General features: G+C 46.6%; 1 protein-coding gene across 1 annotated transcript in view; it reads left to right on the top strand.

Moving 5' to 3' along the window:
• The window catches only part of ATP6V0A2 (ATPase H+ transporting V0 subunit a2), a 34,753-nt gene that overhangs the window by 12,351 nt on the left and 4,953 nt on the right, over window positions 1-17,449 (top strand). The window contains exons 7-18 of the mRNA XM_012782165.3: window positions 1,227-1,309; window positions 3,297-3,390; window positions 4,148-4,360; window positions 5,406-5,556; window positions 5,822-5,958; window positions 6,229-6,416; window positions 6,520-6,610; window positions 8,341-8,459; window positions 9,668-9,878; window positions 12,180-12,299; window positions 13,627-13,746; window positions 15,845-15,962. Coding sequence (XP_012637619.2) covers window positions 1,227-1,309; window positions 3,297-3,390; window positions 4,148-4,360; window positions 5,406-5,556; window positions 5,822-5,958; window positions 6,229-6,416; window positions 6,520-6,610; window positions 8,341-8,459; window positions 9,668-9,878; window positions 12,180-12,299; window positions 13,627-13,746; window positions 15,845-15,962 — 1,645 coding nt within the window. The remainder of the gene's footprint in view (window positions 1-1,226; window positions 1,310-3,296; window positions 3,391-4,147; window positions 4,361-5,405; window positions 5,557-5,821; window positions 5,959-6,228; window positions 6,417-6,519; window positions 6,611-8,340; window positions 8,460-9,667; window positions 9,879-12,179; window positions 12,300-13,626; window positions 13,747-15,844; window positions 15,963-17,449) is intronic.

Genomic DNA, 17,449 nt, shown 5'->3' with positions numbered 1-17,449 from the left:
TATATTCAAATTCTGCTAGATTTGGCCAGTTGGAGCCCATTCAAACTGGCTTTTGTATCCATTTTAACATGTTCCCATCATTTTTTGAGCACTCCTTGCTTTGTTGTACAATAGGACGTCCAGATTCATCTTGTAATTCCCCTTACACAGTTCTGGAATCCGCCATTTCTCCAAGAAGCTGGTTCTTTTTAGTGGAGATCTTGGTATTTCAAAGCCAAGATGTGGTCTCTGAGTGTGCCCATTGTTACTGAGGTGTCATGGTTCCCTGCTCTCTCAGAGATAGCGCTAGGATGCACTTACGCACCTACATTTACAGCTGTGGTCCTCTGTGCCCATCCCCACACATATCCCCCACAGCTCTAGGGCTGAGCTGTTCAGGAAGGAAAGCGGAGGGGCAGGGGAAAGACAGCCATAGTTATCTTTTTAAATCTCCGTGTGTTTTTAGACTTTATAGTAAAAACAGCTATGTTATTCTAAATGAGGATGAACTGATATACTAAGGGTAGAAAAAGAGCTTGGGCTTCTTGAATTTTAGAAAAGAGTTCATATTTTTCTTCTAGGTTAGCCTCAGGAATTTTGGCTGCAAGATTTATATAGATCCCATAGTGGTTTTGACACATCACAAGGAATTTGGCTGTGAAATAATTTTCATAAGGCTCAGCCTGAGTAACCGTCACGCTGGGAAACCTCATCAGTTAAGCTATTTGTTAACCATCCACCTGTCATGTTTTCTATTCTTTTTTCTTGAGACAGGGTCTTGCTCTGTTGCTGGGGCTAGAGTGCAGTGGCTTCTCGAACACACGTTTTCCTAGGCACATCCCTGCCTTCTTGCGCTCAGGAACACCAGACAACACGTCAGCATTATGCTTAGGGACCATTTTAAACTGTGAAATCACCAGAAAAAAGCATAAACGTGAAAAACATGGCACTAAATGGACCCGTGTCTGTAGTCTAGGAGCTGAGATGAAAAGGCAGAATTTCACCTTGTTGGACCTTACCAGGAAACGTGGGCATTGGGTCCCTAAAAGTTTTTGCCACCCTGCATGTGACTGTGAAAGTGCCACATGGATTAATTTCTGGGTTATTTTAGCAATTATGGAGTCTGCAGATGAGGATTGACTGTATTTATTGAATGAATGAACAAACTATTTGGCAGTGTTTGGGCTGCCAGAGTTCTAGAAGTTATATACACAGAAGTAATACTTATCCTTATTTATTCTTTGTAGGGAGAAGTCATAAAATGGTATGTGTTTTTAATATCCTTTTGGGGAGAACAGATTGGCCACAAGGTTAAGAAGATATGTGATTGGTAAGAAAAAGAAACATTTCATTTATTTTTTTTGTATTTAATAACCTCTAATTTTCCTTTAATATCCTTCTGTAGTCAAAGAGAAACAGGGTGAGTTCAAAGGCTGCTAGTTTTGTTATGATTCCCTTGCAGTGATACTTTCTTAAACATTTAATTTGTCATCTCTCTTGCCAGTGCATTACTTAAAATAATTTAAAAGTAGAGACTATGTTAATGATATTCTCAGATGGGATTTTTTTTCTTTGGGGATCAAGGCTTCAGATCAATTGAAAAAGGAATCACATTTTTTTTTTTTTTTTGAGACATAGTCTCATTTTGTTGCCCAGGCTACAGTGCCGTGGCATCAGCCTAGCTCGTAGCAACCTCAAACTCCTGGGCTCAAGGATCCTCCTGCCTCAGCCTCCCGAATAGCTGGAATTATAGGCATGCACCACCATGCCCGGCTAATTTTTTATATATATTTTTATTTGGCCAATTACTTTCTATTTTTAGTAGAGACAGGGTCTCACTCTTGCTCAGGCTGGTTTCGAACTCCTGACCTTGGGCGATCCTCCCACCTTGGCCTCCCAGAGTGCTAGGATTACAGGCTTGAGCCATGGTGCCTGGCCAGGAATCACATTTTAACATGGTGGCGTTCCCTGGGCTCATCCGTCATCACTGAGTACACGAGTGTCATTTCTCCTGGGTGCCACGAGGCAGGGCATGGTTTGTGTCGAGGAGTGGGTGCTCATGGGCCTGGCTGGATGCTATTCCCTCACTGGACCAGCTTGGAGAAGGGACCAAGCCTCGGTTTCCTCTTCTATAAAAGGGGAGATCACTTCCTCCCTCCTAGGGCTGTTAGGACTAAATGAGATGATGCAGAAAAAAGGCGTCAGTGTAGCAGAAGCCGCCAGTAAATGTTGGCTAGTATCACAGCAAGAATCTGTGACTTATTCCTGTCAGTAGATGGGAATGTGAGCAACAGCCAGACAAGCCAAGCAAAGCCCAAAAGTAAAAAACTCAAAAAGAGTACTTCTTTGTTTTCTTACACCAGTGACGTCTTAGATTGTCTTCTTTCTTGTAGGGCGGTGGTAGGGTTTGTGTATTTTCTGTTTACTCTGGTTCTCAATCACTGGTGGTATAGAAAGTAATTTTAGGTGTCACCTGGTTAAACCTTTTATTTTATTTTATTATTTATTTATTTGAAGCAATGTCTTGTTGCCCAGGCTAGATTGCTGTGGCATCAGCCTAGCTCACTGCAACCTCAAACTCCTAGGCTCAGGTGATCCTCCTGCCTCAGCCTCCGAGTAGCTGGGACTACAGGCTCATACCACTGTGCCTGGTTAATTTTTAAATTTTTTGTAGAGATGGGATTTCCCTATTTTGCCCAAGCTGCTCTCAATCTCTTGGGCTCAAGCAATCCTCCTGCCTGGGCTTCCCAAAGTGCTGGGATTATGGGTGTGAGACATAGCACCTGGTCAAACCTTTTGTTTTGATAGATGTTTGTTTTACTGTAGATTATAAAACTGTACCCAGCTCAACAAGTCCATGATTTCAAAGACAATTATTGCTTAGGCTCAGGCTAGAATAGGTATTTAATTTTCCAAAGTCAGAACTTAAAGACATACTAAGGTGACATGGAAATGACTACAGTTTGGGAGATGTGGCTTGACATTTCTCAGTGCAGTCTGGGCGGCGGGTGGCCCCCAGAGTAAACGGTGGCGCGTGTGTGTGTGTGTGTGTGTGTGTGTGTGTGTGTGTGTGTGTGTGGTTTTAAACCTGTTTAATGATTCCCAGCCCAAGGATATTGATGGATTTCAGAAGGATGGACTTGGGAGTGAGTTGCCAGGAATTGTTGAGAGCAGGAGTGGAATGTGGATCTGGGAGCGAGTTTGTTCAGTTTGTTGCATTCAACAGATGTCTGCTGAGTGCCCGTGTGTGTGCCTTTCTCTCCCAGATGGCTGCTGGGAGATGACAGGTACACGACATGTCCTCTTCTGTCTTCCAGTTACCACTGCCACGTGTACCCCTACCCACACACCGCCGAGGAGCGGGAGGAGATCCAGGAGGGGCTGAACACTCGGATCCAGGATCTGTATACTGTGAGTAGGGCCAATACCAGTGCCTCCTTACCTGAGGGATGCAAGGCATTTGCAACTCCATTTTCTTTTTTAATGTGGGTAATTTTGGACGTGGACAAATCCAGATGTTTCAGTGAGACTGCAGCGTCACTTCCTTCCCTCCTCCTCATGGAAGTTTTGGTTTAGCAGCCTGGGTAGTAACCTGGCTTTTAAAAAGGATTCTCTGGTTTTCTTTGATATGCTGGATTGCAGTTCTTGATCACAAAAGGCAGGAAGTCCCTGTGTACAATGGTGGGCATTATTTTACCCGTATGATTGACATTCGACCTTCTCCTGTCAGTGTAGTGTCCGGTGGTGGGGGCGCGGAGTAGACTGGCTCGTTTAAGCAGAGGGGGTTTCTTGGCAGGATGAGACGGGATGGGCATTGGTGGCTCACAGGGTTGATGGGCTGGGCCAACCTTGAGAATGGGTAGGAACCCAGGGGGCTCTCTGGACCCAGGTGGGCCATCGTGCTGCCACAGTAACGATGACATCTAACCACTTCCTGTGTCGGCGGGGTCATGTTCTCTGGAGGCGACTTCCACAAAGAGGGCATATGTTTGGCTGAGCTTAGACTTTCCACCCACCTCCAGGTGGTGCCGGGGGCGGGGAGGGAGAGACAGGTGCCTGGAATGATCCTCCGTCAATGGAGAGAAATCCGCCTAAAGGAAGTCGGGTGCCAGGGGGACCAAAACCAAAGCATGCTGCCATGCTGAAAGCCCCGCGTGTTCCCACCCAGGTGCTCCACAAGACTGAGGACTATTTACGGCAAGTGCTGTGCAAAGCCGCGGAGTCTGTCTACACCCGCGTCATCCAGGTGAAGAAAATGAAAGCCATTTACCACATGCTGAACATGTGCAGCATCGACGTGACTAACAAGTGCCTCATCGCCGAGGTCTGGTGTCCTGAGGCGGATCTGCATGAGCTGCGCCGGGCGCTGGAGGAGGGCTCGGTAAGGCCGCCTTCCTCTCCCCCGCCAGTGTCCCAGAGGCTGCGGGTCGATAAACTCAGAGAGATAAAGGAAATGAGAATCTCACTGAGTAAGGAGAAGGCATCGTATTGACAGTTCTTCTGAACTGAAGTTACGGCGAGCTGGTCATTGGAGGGTGTGTGGATGCGATACATCGTTAAATTACTCTTTTAAATAAGTAGTGCGTTCATGTGGTTTAAAAGGAAAAGAGGCCGGGCGCGGTGGCTCACGCCTGTAACCCTAGCACTCTGGGAGGCCGAGGCAGGCGGATCGCTCGAGGTCAGGAGCTCGAAACCAGCCTGAGCAAGAGCGAGACCCCGTCTCTACTATGAATAAAAAGAAATTAATTGGCCAACTAACATATATATAGAAAAAAATTAGCCGGGCATGGTGGCGCATGCCTGTAGTCCCAGCTATTCGGGAGGCTGAGGCAGGAGTATTGCTTGAGCCCAGGAGTTTGAGGTTGCTGTGAGCTAGGCTGACGCCACGGCACTCACTCTAGCCTGGGCAACAAAGTGAGACTTTGTCTCAAAAAATAAAAAACAAAAATAAAAGATAAAAGGAAAAAGAAGTGTCAAAAAGTGTGAAAGACACAGTGAAGTGGCTTTCCCCCACGGCCTCATGTGTCCATTTCCTCCACTCAAAGATAACCGCCATTGTGGCACTGTTATATCTTAATCTTAGACAAGCAGACACGAGCAGATATTCTTTTCTTCACAAAAGGCGTGCTGTTCATACATTTATTTTCACTTATTAAAACTTCCCTGTTTTTTTAAAATAACTATTTAACATTCTTTTGTGTGCATGTACCATGGTTTATTTAAAGAGTTCCCTGGTCATTTAGGTAGTTTCCTATTTTAAATGCCACTGCAGGGTGTGACACTTGGCGTAGGATATTTCATGCATGTACAAGTCCGTAGGGCAGATTCCCAGAGGTGGAACTGCTGGATTAATTTTGATAGATGTCGCCAATAGTTTTCTTGTTGGATAGTAATTTTTTTTTCCTTTTTCTCTTTTTGTGTGAAAGAGAGAGAGTGGTGCTACAATCCCCTCGTTCATGAACGTAATCCCGACGAAAGAGACGCCCCCGACTCTAATCCGCACCAACAAGTTCACCGAAGGCTTTCAGAACATCGTGGATGCCTATGGCGTTGGCAGCTACCGCGAAGTGAACCCAGGTTGGGAGCTGATTTTGCAAATCCTTGGATTTCATGCTTGGATTTACTCTGGTGTTTCCTTGCTCTGAGAACGTAAAAGATGTTTGGAAAAATAGGCTTACTGCTACTTTTTTGTCACCTTGTTTAGTGTGACATTTTGAATTTAACCTCACCATTCTATCCTAGCAGTTCTAGAGAATGTTAAGATCATCACACATCGTGTTTAAGTCAACTGTTCCGTATTCGCTGTCAGTCTGAAATCTCTTTCCCTGTCCTTTCCCCGCAGCTCTTTTCACCATCATCACATTCCCGTTTCTGTTTGCTGTGATGTTTGGAGACTTCGGGCATGGCTTTGTGATGTTCTTATTTGCCCTCTTGTTGGTGTTAAATGAAGACCATCCCAGACTAAACCAGTCTCAGGAGGTAAAATATAACCACCCCAGCTTGTGATTTCCTGTTGGGTAGCATTAGTAGTGACCAAAAGAGAGATGCTGTTAGCTCTCAATCGTTGGCCGTGACCGTGCTGTGTGAGAGCTGCAGGGCTGTCACCTCTAGCTGCCAGTACACCTGTCGTATGGGGTTGTTTTCTGAGAAGCCCTGAGGGGGTGGCTAAGAGTAAGCCCAGACTGACGCTGTCCCACGAGCACGTCTCCCAATGACCATATCTTGGTCATCACACTTTGCTCCCTGCAGATCATGAGAATGTTTTTTAACGGGCGCTACATCCTGCTGCTCATGGGGCTGTTCTCCGTGTATACCGGCCTCATCTACAACGACTGCTTCTCCAAGTCCGTGAACCTGTTCGGCTCTGGGTGGAACGTGTCTGCCATGTTCAGCTCCAGCCACTCCCCGACAGAGCACAAGAAAATGGTGCTTTGGAAGTAAGTGTCCTGCTATCCGATCATGTTTTGGGCACAAAAGGCATTTTTCTGAGTTTCCTTCCTCCTCCCCGCAGTAAGCCTGCTCGCTCTGCTTTTGTTGCAGCGACAGCACCGTGCGGCACAGCAGGGTTTTGCAGTTGGATCCGAGCGTCCCTGGCGTGTTCCGCGGCCCTTACCCTCTTGGCATTGATCCTGTGAGTGTGCTCCCCTGCCCTTGCCTCCTTGCTCTGGGGTGCTCCCTAGTTTTAGGTGCCAGAACGTTCTCTAGATGTTTGAGCAGGGTTCACACATGCTTGTGGGGGTGGGGAGGAGGTGCTCCCCTTGCACCGTGGAGCCCGTGGCCTTACAGAGCAAGTGGGAGCGTTGAGCTCTGCATTTGGGACCCCGAGAAGTCTGCAGGGAGATGGGGCTGCGTTCTGTCCTCCTTCCTGACCTATTTTCCTCTAGTGAAAAATGACACTTCAGGAGCCCTGATGTATGCCGTTTCTTAGATTTCTTCTTTGTATATGTGAATTATTTTTTTACCCATTGATCTAAATTTTTTCTGTCCTAACAGACCCTGTTTCCCTTTTCCTAATCCACCCAGGGTGGGGACCGTAGGAATTAATCTTCAGGTAGTAAGAGAAGTGGTCAATGATCAGGGACCTGGAGTGGGGGGACCCTGGGGTCAGGGCTGCCCTGGGGAGATTGGCATGGCCTGGGGTTCCACTCTGGTGCACCGGCTGCCATCAGCTCAAATTGGCCACTTGGCTACACCTCTGCTTTTATTTTTTTCACAGTTAAACTTTACTACAAAATAAACATACAAGATAGCTTATAGCACATGTGTGTAAACATGTTATAACACATGGACTTGTGCATCCCTGTGCAGTACAAGGGGCTGTGACCCAGGACTCGAGAGTGCCCTGGTCCTTCGCTGCGGGCATCTGCACAACCTTGGACTCCGTGAACTTAGTGTGATTCTTTCTCTCGCTTTTCTTTTTGATATTGCTGCCTTGGCACGTGTCCCTAAATGCCATGTTGTTCCATTTGGCATCCTTTGAGTGTTTTTTTTTTTGAGACAGAGTTTTGCTTTGTTGTCCATGCTGGAGTACATGCTGTGGCATTAGCCTAACTCATAGCAACCTCAATCTCCTGGGCTCAAGCCATCCTCTTGCCTCAGCCTCCTGAGTAGCTGGGATTATAGGCATGCGCCACCATGCCCAGCTAATTTTTTATATATTTTTTTAGTTGGCCGATTAATTTCTATTTTTAGTAGAGACAGGGTCTCGCTCTTGCTCAGGGTGGTTTCAAACTCCCGACCTTGAGCGATCCTCCCGCCTTGGCCTCCCAGAGTGCTAGGATTACAGGTGTGAGCCACAGCGCCCAGCTCCTCCTTTGAGCTTTATATTGAGAAAATTTTTTTTTTTTGAGACAGAGTATCACTCTGTTGCTCAGGCTAGAGTGAGTGCTGGGGCGTCAGCCTAGCTCACAGCAACCTCAGTCTCCTGGGCTCAGCGATCCTCCTGCCTCAGCCTCCCGAGTAGCTAGGACTACAGGCATGCGCCACCATGCCCGGCTAATTTTTTCTATATATATTTTTAGTTGGTCAATTAATTTCTTTCTATTTTTTGGTAGAGACGGGGTCTCGCTCAGGCTGGTTTCGAACTCCTGACCTTGAGCAATCTGCCCGCCTCAGCCTCCCAGAGTGCTAGGATTACAGGCGTGAGCCACCGCGCCCGGCCGAGAAAATTGTTTTTTAACTGTCTGTGGCTCTGGTTTAAAAAAATCAGTGGTTCTCAGATTGAAAGCATCAAGAAAAAAGCCAGAGTGTTTTCTTTTTAAAATGTAGAGCTGCCTCTCAATGTAAGACAGGAACTTTCTTGATTGTCGCCTGTTCAAGGAAGATAAAAGATTGTTTTGTTTTGTTTTGTTTGGTCTTTAGATTTGGAACTTGGCCACAAATCGCCTCACTTTTCTAAACTCTTTCAAAATGAAAATGTCTGTGATCTTAGGAATTATTCACATGACTTTTGGAGTCATTCTGGGAATATTTAACCACTTGTAAGTATAGATTTTTTTAAAGCAATATTTATGAACTATGTTTGGCATTTCTTAAACTTTGCTTCTTGCTGGTAGACTGTATTTGTTGGTTAAAGGGCAGCCAATATGGTATTGTACTGCCTTATAGAATGCTGTTTAGATTTTTTTTTTTTTTTTTTTGAGACAGAGTCTCGCTTTGTTGTCCAGGCTAGAGTGAGTGCCGTGGCATCAGCCTAGCTCACAGCAACCTCACACTCCTGGGCTCCAGCGATCCTTCTGCCTCAGCCTCCCGAGTAGCTGGGACTACAGGCATGCGCCACCATGCCCGGCTAATTTTTTATATACATATCAGTTGGCCAATTAATTTCTTTCTATTTATAGTAGAGACGGGGTCTCGCTCTTGCTCAGGCTGGTTTTGAACTCCTGACCTCGAGCAATCCGCCCGCCTCGGCCTCCCAGAGAGCTAGGATTACAGGCGTGAGCCACCGCGCCCGGCCTTGTTTAGATTTTTTATTTAGATTTTTTGCAGTTTAAGTGATTGATTCAGCAAATATTTACTGAGCACATAGTATGTGATACGTGCTGTTCTAGGCATTAGGGATTCAGCAGTGAGGGAGACAGAAAAAAGTGTTTGCCCTCATGGAGCTTACATTCAGGTGGGAGAGAGACATGCAACAAAATTTATATATATTTCCAGAAGTGATTTTTGTCACATTCCTTTTTTATTTTACAAATGAGAAAACTTTTTTTGTTTTTACTTTATCAGAGCTAGTATATCAACAGTAAGAGATTGCATCATTTTTTTCTTTAACTAGATGTGTTTGTTATCATCCCTAAACATGAGTTGTATAATTTAATGTTATAGCTTTAAGTCTTAATATAACTGGAAACTTGGAAAACTTTCACAACAACTTAAGATAGGGCATTTTGGAGCCAGAGTCTCTAATCATTTGTAGCTTCGCTTTGAGGAAATAAATGTTTCTGAATAAAAGAATCAAGGAATCATGAGTGGGGTTTGACCACATTCGTGGTTTTGTTGTCCTCGCCTCTATTTGTCTTCGTGGATGCATCTGGAACATGAGTTCAGGTCGTCACAAGACAGATGCTGTTGTACTGAAATTGGCTTTATTTATTTATTTAGTCACAAAAGATTTGAGATCAATTGACTCTTTACTTTTTAACTTAGGCTGATCTCGTTCCTGGGTTGACTGATTCCTTCTTTTTTCTAGGCATTTCAGGAAGAAGTTCAATATTTACTTGGTTTCCATTCCAGAACTTCTCTTCATGCTCTGCATCTTTGGATACCTCATATTTATGATCGTCTACAAGTGGCTGGTTTTTTCAGCAGAAACCTCCAGAGTTGCTCCTAGTATTCTGATTGAATTTATTAATATGTTTTTATTCCCAGCCACTGAAACAAATGGGCTCTACACAGGGCAGGTAAGTAATCTTTCCACTGTCGTGAACTTAACAGAAGTTCCCTGAAAGCCTGTCATCCTGGTCAGCAGAGTGAGGGCAGGTGGTTTCCGCAGGCCTCCCATGAGCCCCGGGAGCGTCCTGTTTCCGTGCGTTGTCACCAGGGGGTACAGGTGTGGCTCTGGGCAGACAGGATGACCACACTTGCCGCCCCTCAATAGCCATGACAGCTGTGGGGAGGGAGATGCATTGCTGGAGGGTTCCTGCGGCTGCCCAGCGCCCAATTTAGAGTGGGCTCCTGGGCCACAGCACATGGGCCCTCTCAAAGAATGGCTTCTCTGCAGTTGTGTGTTCGCGTGATGTCAGAGTGTGGGCTCTGCGGGCTGACTGCTCCTCATGGAGTCCCAGCTCTGCCACTTCCTTGAGATGGAACTTTGAGCAGATTACTTAACTTCCCTGTGCCTCGCTTTCCTCATCTGTAAAATGGGATTAAAAACAGGAGCCAGTTCACAGTGTGGAGCTAGTATGTCCAAAGTGCTCTAAAGAGTGCTTGGCACGTAGCAGCTATTCCACACACGCCAGCGTTTTCCACCGCTCTCGCTTCATCGTGTGCCGAGGGACCATCTGCTGTGTTAAGGGCGGCCGTGGCGTCTCCCTCCCAGGGGTGGTGCTGAAAGCGCCGCCCATGACGTCGGGGACACGGGGAACCCTCCTAGCTGTTGGCATAGGGCCCTGCGATTCTCCCGAGCTGCGTTCTGTCTTTCAGCTTGCTCACCCTGTGAATGCAGCGTTTGGTTTGGGCTGCTACGAAGTTTTAAGTCACATTTGAAGCTCAACTTAGAGAACTTTGGGCTTCGTTAACCAGCTGCATATTTACGTTCTTTCTGAACTTTTCAAGTTTCTAATTTCATTTCTCTTTTTCCTTTTCATGATTTTTAATAATTGTATTTTATCATTATTTTATTGAAACTTTCTAGAATGACGTAGCTACAGTAGATAAATGCAAGGGAGTTCAGTGGGGCCTAGGTGCTGTCCTATGTAGCACCTCCTGCATACCTAAAAATGTGCTGTCCTCGAGTCTTTCCTAATTCTCACAGCAGCCCCTCCAGGTAGGTGGTACCATCCTGCCGGGGAGGACCAGTGGCGCAGGGCGGGCCTGTTGCTCAGCAGCCAATGGGGCGGGGTGCTGACTCTGGCCTGCACAACTCCATGGTCCAGGACTTCTGACGGGGCTCTACCCGTGGCCCCCACTGTCGGCGTTTCAAGGGGTGGACTGTGTTGATGGTGCACAGACAATGCACTGTGTACCCAGGTAGTGCATGGGACTCTGGGAACGTGTCTTGAACGGGAGGGAGGCCACAGAGAGTGACAACATGGGGCAGCAGAGTGTCTGCTGGGGCAGAGTGACAACATGGGGCAGGTCCTGTGACATCACCACCCCTGCAGTGCTGTGTGAGCGGGAATGTGCTTTGCTTTTGAATTAGTTTTCAGTAACTATAAACCTCCTTTCTTAAGAAAGTTTTGGTTTTGTTCCGAATGCTATTTCAATATATTTCACGTGTTAAAGTAAATCCACTTACTGCTACTCACATTGTTCAAATAGTCTTTTTTTTTTTTTTGAGACAGTCTCCCTTTGTTGCCCAGGCTAGAGTGAATGCCATGGCGTCAGCCTAGCTCACAGCAACCTCAAACTCCTGGGCTCAGGCAATCCTCCTGCCTCAGCCTCCCAAGTAGCTGGGATCACAGGCATGTGCCACCATGCCCGGCTAATTTTTTTCTATATATATTAGTTGGCCAATTAATTTCTTTCTATTTTATAGTAGAGACGTGGTCTCGCTCTTGCTCAGGCTGGTTTCAAACTCCTGACCTTGAGCGATCCACCCACCTCAGCCTCCCAGAGTGCTAGGATTACAGGTGTGAGCCACCGCGCCCGGCCTCAAATAGTCTTTATAATCACAAATCAACACAAAACCAGAACGAAGGATATACAAAAGTATTCTGCTTGTGTTTGTATGTTCTCATCTTCAGTGTCTCCAGGAAATGATTAGCTGGAGTTTGAGTCTATGTAGAATTTTTCTAAAATTTCCCTATTGGTTTGAAATAAAGTAATACTTTACCACTGTATCATTAGTGTTGTGTACCAGTTCCAGAATTCAGCTGTGTGTTCAGGAAGAAGAAAACAGTCCACTGGCAGATACAGTTCAGCCTGCCCGTGTTCCCAGCATGGGACGTTCTGTTTCATGTCTACCAATTTATTCAAGCGCTGCTGACACCGTGGGCACCCCTTTGCATTTCAATCGGTCTTCTCTCCTTCTGCACTAACAGGAGCACGTCCAGAGAGTGTTGCTAGCTGTCACAGCATTGTCTGTCCCTGTCCTCTTCTTGGGAAAGCCACTCTTTCTGTTGTGGCTACACAATGGGCGCAGTTGCTTTGGGGTAAGCCGGGTAAGTATGAGTTCGGATGCGTGTTTGTAAGTTGTGACCGAAGTCTACTTTTGCTTTTTACAAGGACTGGGCTAACATCCACTTGTCAGAGGGCCCCAGTCTCTGGGTGTGAAAGCCCAAACTTCCGTCATTCAGAACGTTGATGTCGCCTAGCCTGCAGAAGCTCGGTGACAGCCTGCTGTGGCCTGGGTGCGTGGAGACAGGTCCCCCGTGCTGAACAACAAGCCTGTCAGGAGTTTAACCCAGTCGTTCACTCCAGCTTGGCATGATTAAAAAGTTTTTTCTGTGTTCTTACCTCTTAATTTTTTCCTTAAAGTGTTTTTTATTTAAATGATATAACTAGTTCACAGAAAATGTGTAAAATATAGAAAATAATGTCCTTATGTTTCACCACCCAGTTATAACCTGTTGCCATTCATTGGATTTCTTTCCAAACTATCCTCCTAGTATTTCATTTTCTTTCCTTTTTTTTTTTTTTAAATTGTGGTAAAATATACATAATGTAGAACTTGCCGTTTTAACCATTTTTAAGTATGGCATTAAGGACATTCATAATGTTGTGTAACCATCACCACCCTCCAGCTCCAGATCTTTTTCATCTTGCAGAACTGAAACTGTGTCCCAGTTAAACACTAACTCCCTGTTCCTTTCTCCTCCTGGCAACCCCCATTCTACTTTCTGTCTCTGTTTGACTAGCTGCCTCCTATAAGTAGAATCGTGTGGTATTTGTTTTTTTGTGTCTAACTGCCTTCACTTAGTGTAATGGCTTTAAAGTTCATCCATGAAGTAGGATGTGTCACAATTTCCTCCTCTTTTGAGGCTGAATAATATTCCATTGTATGGATGTCCCATGCCTTGTTTATTCACCCATGCATTGATGGACACTTGCATTGTTTTCACCTTGTGGCCGTTGTGAATAATGCTGCTATGAACACGGGAGTATAAATATCTCTTCACGTCTCTGCCTTCACTTCTTTTGGGTAGATACCCAGAAGTGGGATTGCTGGATCATATGGTAATTCTGTGTTTAGTTTTTGAGAAATGGCCATACTGTTTTCCACAGTGGCTGCACCCATTTTGCATTCTTGCCAACAGTGCGCAAGGTTTCACATTTTTCCACATCCTCGCCAACACTTACTATTTTATGTTTTGTGGTTTTTTTTGTAATAGCTGTCCAAGTGGGTATGAAGTGCTTATTTTCTTTTAAGAACTTTTTTTATTCTCAAAGAGCTGAATCATTAAGAGAAACAAAGGGGCTATGTAACTTTGGTTTTGTCACAACTGTGAAGCTTTGAAGGCACTGACTGCATACTCTTTGGGTTGTTAGAGTGGCTACACACTTGTGAGGAAAGACAGTGAGGAAGAAGTTTCTTTGCTGGGAAGCCAAGATATAGAAGAGGGACACAACCAAATGGAAGATGGATGTAGAGAAATGACATGTGAAGAGGTAATCTTTTCATTTGCTATTGGTACACTTAGATAAGTAATCAAACTTCTGTAGAGATAATCGTCATGATAAAAATGATAATGTAAAAATACAAAACAAAACAACAGTTACTCCAAGCTTTCCAAATGCTGTCTTGGTCATACAGTTGGTGTGTCACAATGCAAGAGTTTGGGTTGTCATTTTGTTGTTTCACTTTTACAATGGGATTCACACTGTTACCATTGCAAGTTATGATCGAAGTGACTTAAGGTGCCACAAAGGTTGCTTTCCAAATGTTCCTGTATCAGAACTTTCTCTCTCTCTATTTTTTTTTTGGCACAGGGTCTCACTCTGTTGCCCAGGCTGGAGTGCAGTGGGGTCATCACAGCTCATAGCAACCTCAAACTCCTAGGCTCAAGAGATCCTCCTGCCTCAGCCTCCTGAGTAGCTGTAGGTGCATGCCATCACCCCTGGCTAATTTTTCTATTTTTTGTAGAGACGAGGACTCACTCTTGCTCAGGCTGGTCTTAAACTCCTGAGCTCAGGTGATCCTCTTACCTCAGCTTCCCAGAGTGTTAAGATTACAGGCGTGAGCCACTGCTCCCAGCCCAGAACTCTCTGTAGTTAGAAGACATAGAGACCCAGTTTACTCTGATTTCAATGGGAAATCTACTGGCTCATGTCGGGACAGAAGTAGAGTTGGTTTCAGGATGATTACAGTTTCTAAATCTCGAATTCTAAGAGGCCTTGGTTGGTTTTTTCTTTTCCTTTGTAAGTTTGCTCTATATTCTGAAGCTAGTTGGCCCCATGATGTTGGAACCATGGCCACAGGTAGCCCTGGGCTTATTTTTTTCAGTGTTTCAGTCAGAGAGGAAAGCATTCCTACCTCTCATGACTGGTACGGAAAATCCCACAGAGATACCATGATTGACCAGGCTAGGGCCACTTGCCACCCCTGGACCAGGGACTGGTCTCAGTTTTCCAGGGCTGCCATAACCAAATGCCACAGACCTCGAGGCTTAATTAATAAAAATGTGTTTCTCACCGTCCTGGAGGCTGGGAGTCCAGCATAATGACGTTCGCAGGGTTGGTTTCTCTTGAGGCCTCTGTCCTTGGCTTGCAGACAACTGCCTTCTGGCTGTGGCCTCACGCGGCCCTTCCTCTGTGTGTCTGCGCCCTGGTTTCCTGCCCTTCCTCCAGGACAGCAGTCAGCTGGGTCACCCTCGCCCTCATGGCCTCATTTGATCTCATTTGACCTCTTTAAAGGTCCCGTCTCCAAATACAGTCACATTGAGGTGAAGGCTTCAACATATAGATTTTGGGGACATAATTGAGCCCATCACAGCTGTGGCGAGGGCTGGACACAGGCTGGACGGAGGAAGTGGTAGTTCCCCCAGAGAAGGGAGGTGCTGTCCTGAGCAGACTCGCAGAGCATGTCCTCCACGATCACCTTTCCTTTCTTGGAAACTTTATTTGGCCATTTAGTGAGGACCAAACAAAATTTGTCATAATCAACATTTTATAGTTATCGTGTAATTTAGTGTTTTGAGATAATTAATAATTAGGCTTATAGGATCACAGTAAAACAGCAGAGCTGGAAAGAGCATTGGCGTCTTCTTGCTGGCATTTTGCAGCCTTTTCACCAGCAGGGACCCCTTTTATAATTTTCCCTCTTGGCTCTGTGTTTAAGATTCTCCTGTGTATTAAGCTAGCTGAGTCACTAGTGGCCTTCACTCTTGTTGGTAAACAGCCATTTTATCATTAGATGTTGCATAACACTCAGGCCAGCGCAGGAGCCCCAGTGGGCCGTCTAAGGGTGTTGCCACCCTGGGCTGTGGCAGTCCCACCTCCTCTAGTCTGCCCCCTCTGTTTGCACTGGGGAAACTGAGGCTAGAGGTGGCAGGGGGCTGTTGGGGGTGGGGAGTCTTGTGGAGCTGGGCAGTGGTGGAGCTGGGAGCAGAACTCAGTCTTGCGGTTCCTGTTCCTCACCCTCTGGGTGTTCTCACCAGCGTTCCGGAAGGCAGTTGTTTCCCTGTGCTCCTGAACGTGGAGCACACTTAACCCGTCAGAGTGTGTGTGTGAGATACAGCGACTCTAACACGTGTGTGATCTCTCTCAGTTCAATTTTGGAGAAATACTCATGACCCAAGTCATCCACTCCATCGAGTATTGTCTTGGCTGCATCTCCAACACCGCATCCTACCTGCGGCTCTGGGCGCTCAGTCTGGCGCACGCACGTAAGTTCGAGCTCACACCTGTCCCCAGACTTTGTTGAGACACCTGTGGTGCCACAGTGAGCTCGTGGGAGATGCTGTGGGGTGGTTTAAGTTTTTGAGAGAACCATGGCACCGTCTTTCAGTCACCATGTGACCTTGTGCCATTAGCTGGCGAGTGCACAGGGCTCTCGGCTGTTTCTTTTGGGGATGCTGAGAAAACAGTCACTGAGATGGGAGGGGCTACTGTTACTCTGTTCAGTCATTACTCAGTGCGAATATTTATTAATGTTTGTTTTGAGCAAGTCCTGAAACAGTGCTGGTTAACAGGTCTGATGACAGGCTTTCCTCCTCCCTGCACATGGTCCTATGATGCACGGGTTTTAGTTTCCATTGTTGAGTTAAATGACACCTGCTCTCCAACAACACAGCCCGAATTTCAGTCACCATAGTCTGCTGTCTGAGCACGTGTGCAAAGTGCACACTTAGCCGCTCGCTCCTTAGCCCACAGATCACGCACATAACACGCTTGCACGTCAGGATAGGTGGCAGTCACCATGCTTCTTTCAGATGTTGGCGTTTGGTGACCACATCTGCTATTCACTTCACGCGCAGACAGCAGAGCGCGTGGCGCCTCCTCGTTCGTTGTACCCTGGCAAGCCTGGGGGATGTTTTACAAAAATGGCTAACCAAAAGGGAGGGTCGGCCAATAAAGACGAAAGCGCATAGAAGACACCAGAAGTGATGACGCTCCAAGTTCGAATGGAGCATCAGTGGGGCGGGGGACAGCGACCGTGGGGTGCGGGCGCTGCGCGTTCAGCAGGCCCCACGTCCGCGGCCCGGGCAATTGGGTGCGGGCGAGCTTGCTCACCTGAGCGAGGGCACGGGGTGGGGGTGGGGTGGGGGGGGTGGAGATGCCGGCAGCCCAGAAGGGTGCCCAGAGATGGTCCAGGACGCAGAAGGTGCAGAGGCGCAGTGCTGGAGCGGATCCAGACTCAGGGAAGAACGAGGCAGTTGGGCGCATAGCAGCAAAGACACTTGCTCCGTGTCAGGTCGCTTGGCTTGCCCAGCTGCACAGCAAGAGGAATGCAAGTCCTGTTTCCACCACCCGCAAAGGAAAGCGCTTACTACGCAGTGCTTCTAATGTTTTAAAGATAGATTTACTGTTTTTTTATTTCCCCCTTAACCAACAATAGGAGAGTGTTAATGTTTTGACAGAAATTTTAAGGGCCACAGAACAATCATGGTTTCCCTGCTTGATTGACGGACAAGGCTGCTTTGGGCGGATTTGACTGCGTGGTCGCTGTCTTGCCCTGCCCTGCTGCGCGCAGCAAGGGCTGCCAGTACTTCTAGAAAATGCCAGACCAGAGGGTTTTTTTTTTAATTACAGTGATATTTTTATAAGCGTAGCAGAAGGTCTGGAATTTATGGCCCCCCACAGGGAGGGGCCGTTTTGCAGAGGAGGAGGCGACTGAGTCCAGGGAGGGGCGGCACTCTACTCAGGGTCACCC

This window comes from Microcebus murinus, chromosome 22 (genome assembly GCF_040939455.1).
Source record: "Microcebus murinus isolate Inina chromosome 22, M.murinus_Inina_mat1.0, whole genome shotgun sequence".
NCBI lineage: Eukaryota > Metazoa > Chordata > Mammalia > Primates > Cheirogaleidae > Microcebus > Microcebus murinus.
Note: the sequence above shows the minus strand (reverse complement) of the source record. Positions and strands in the feature narration are given on the sequence as shown.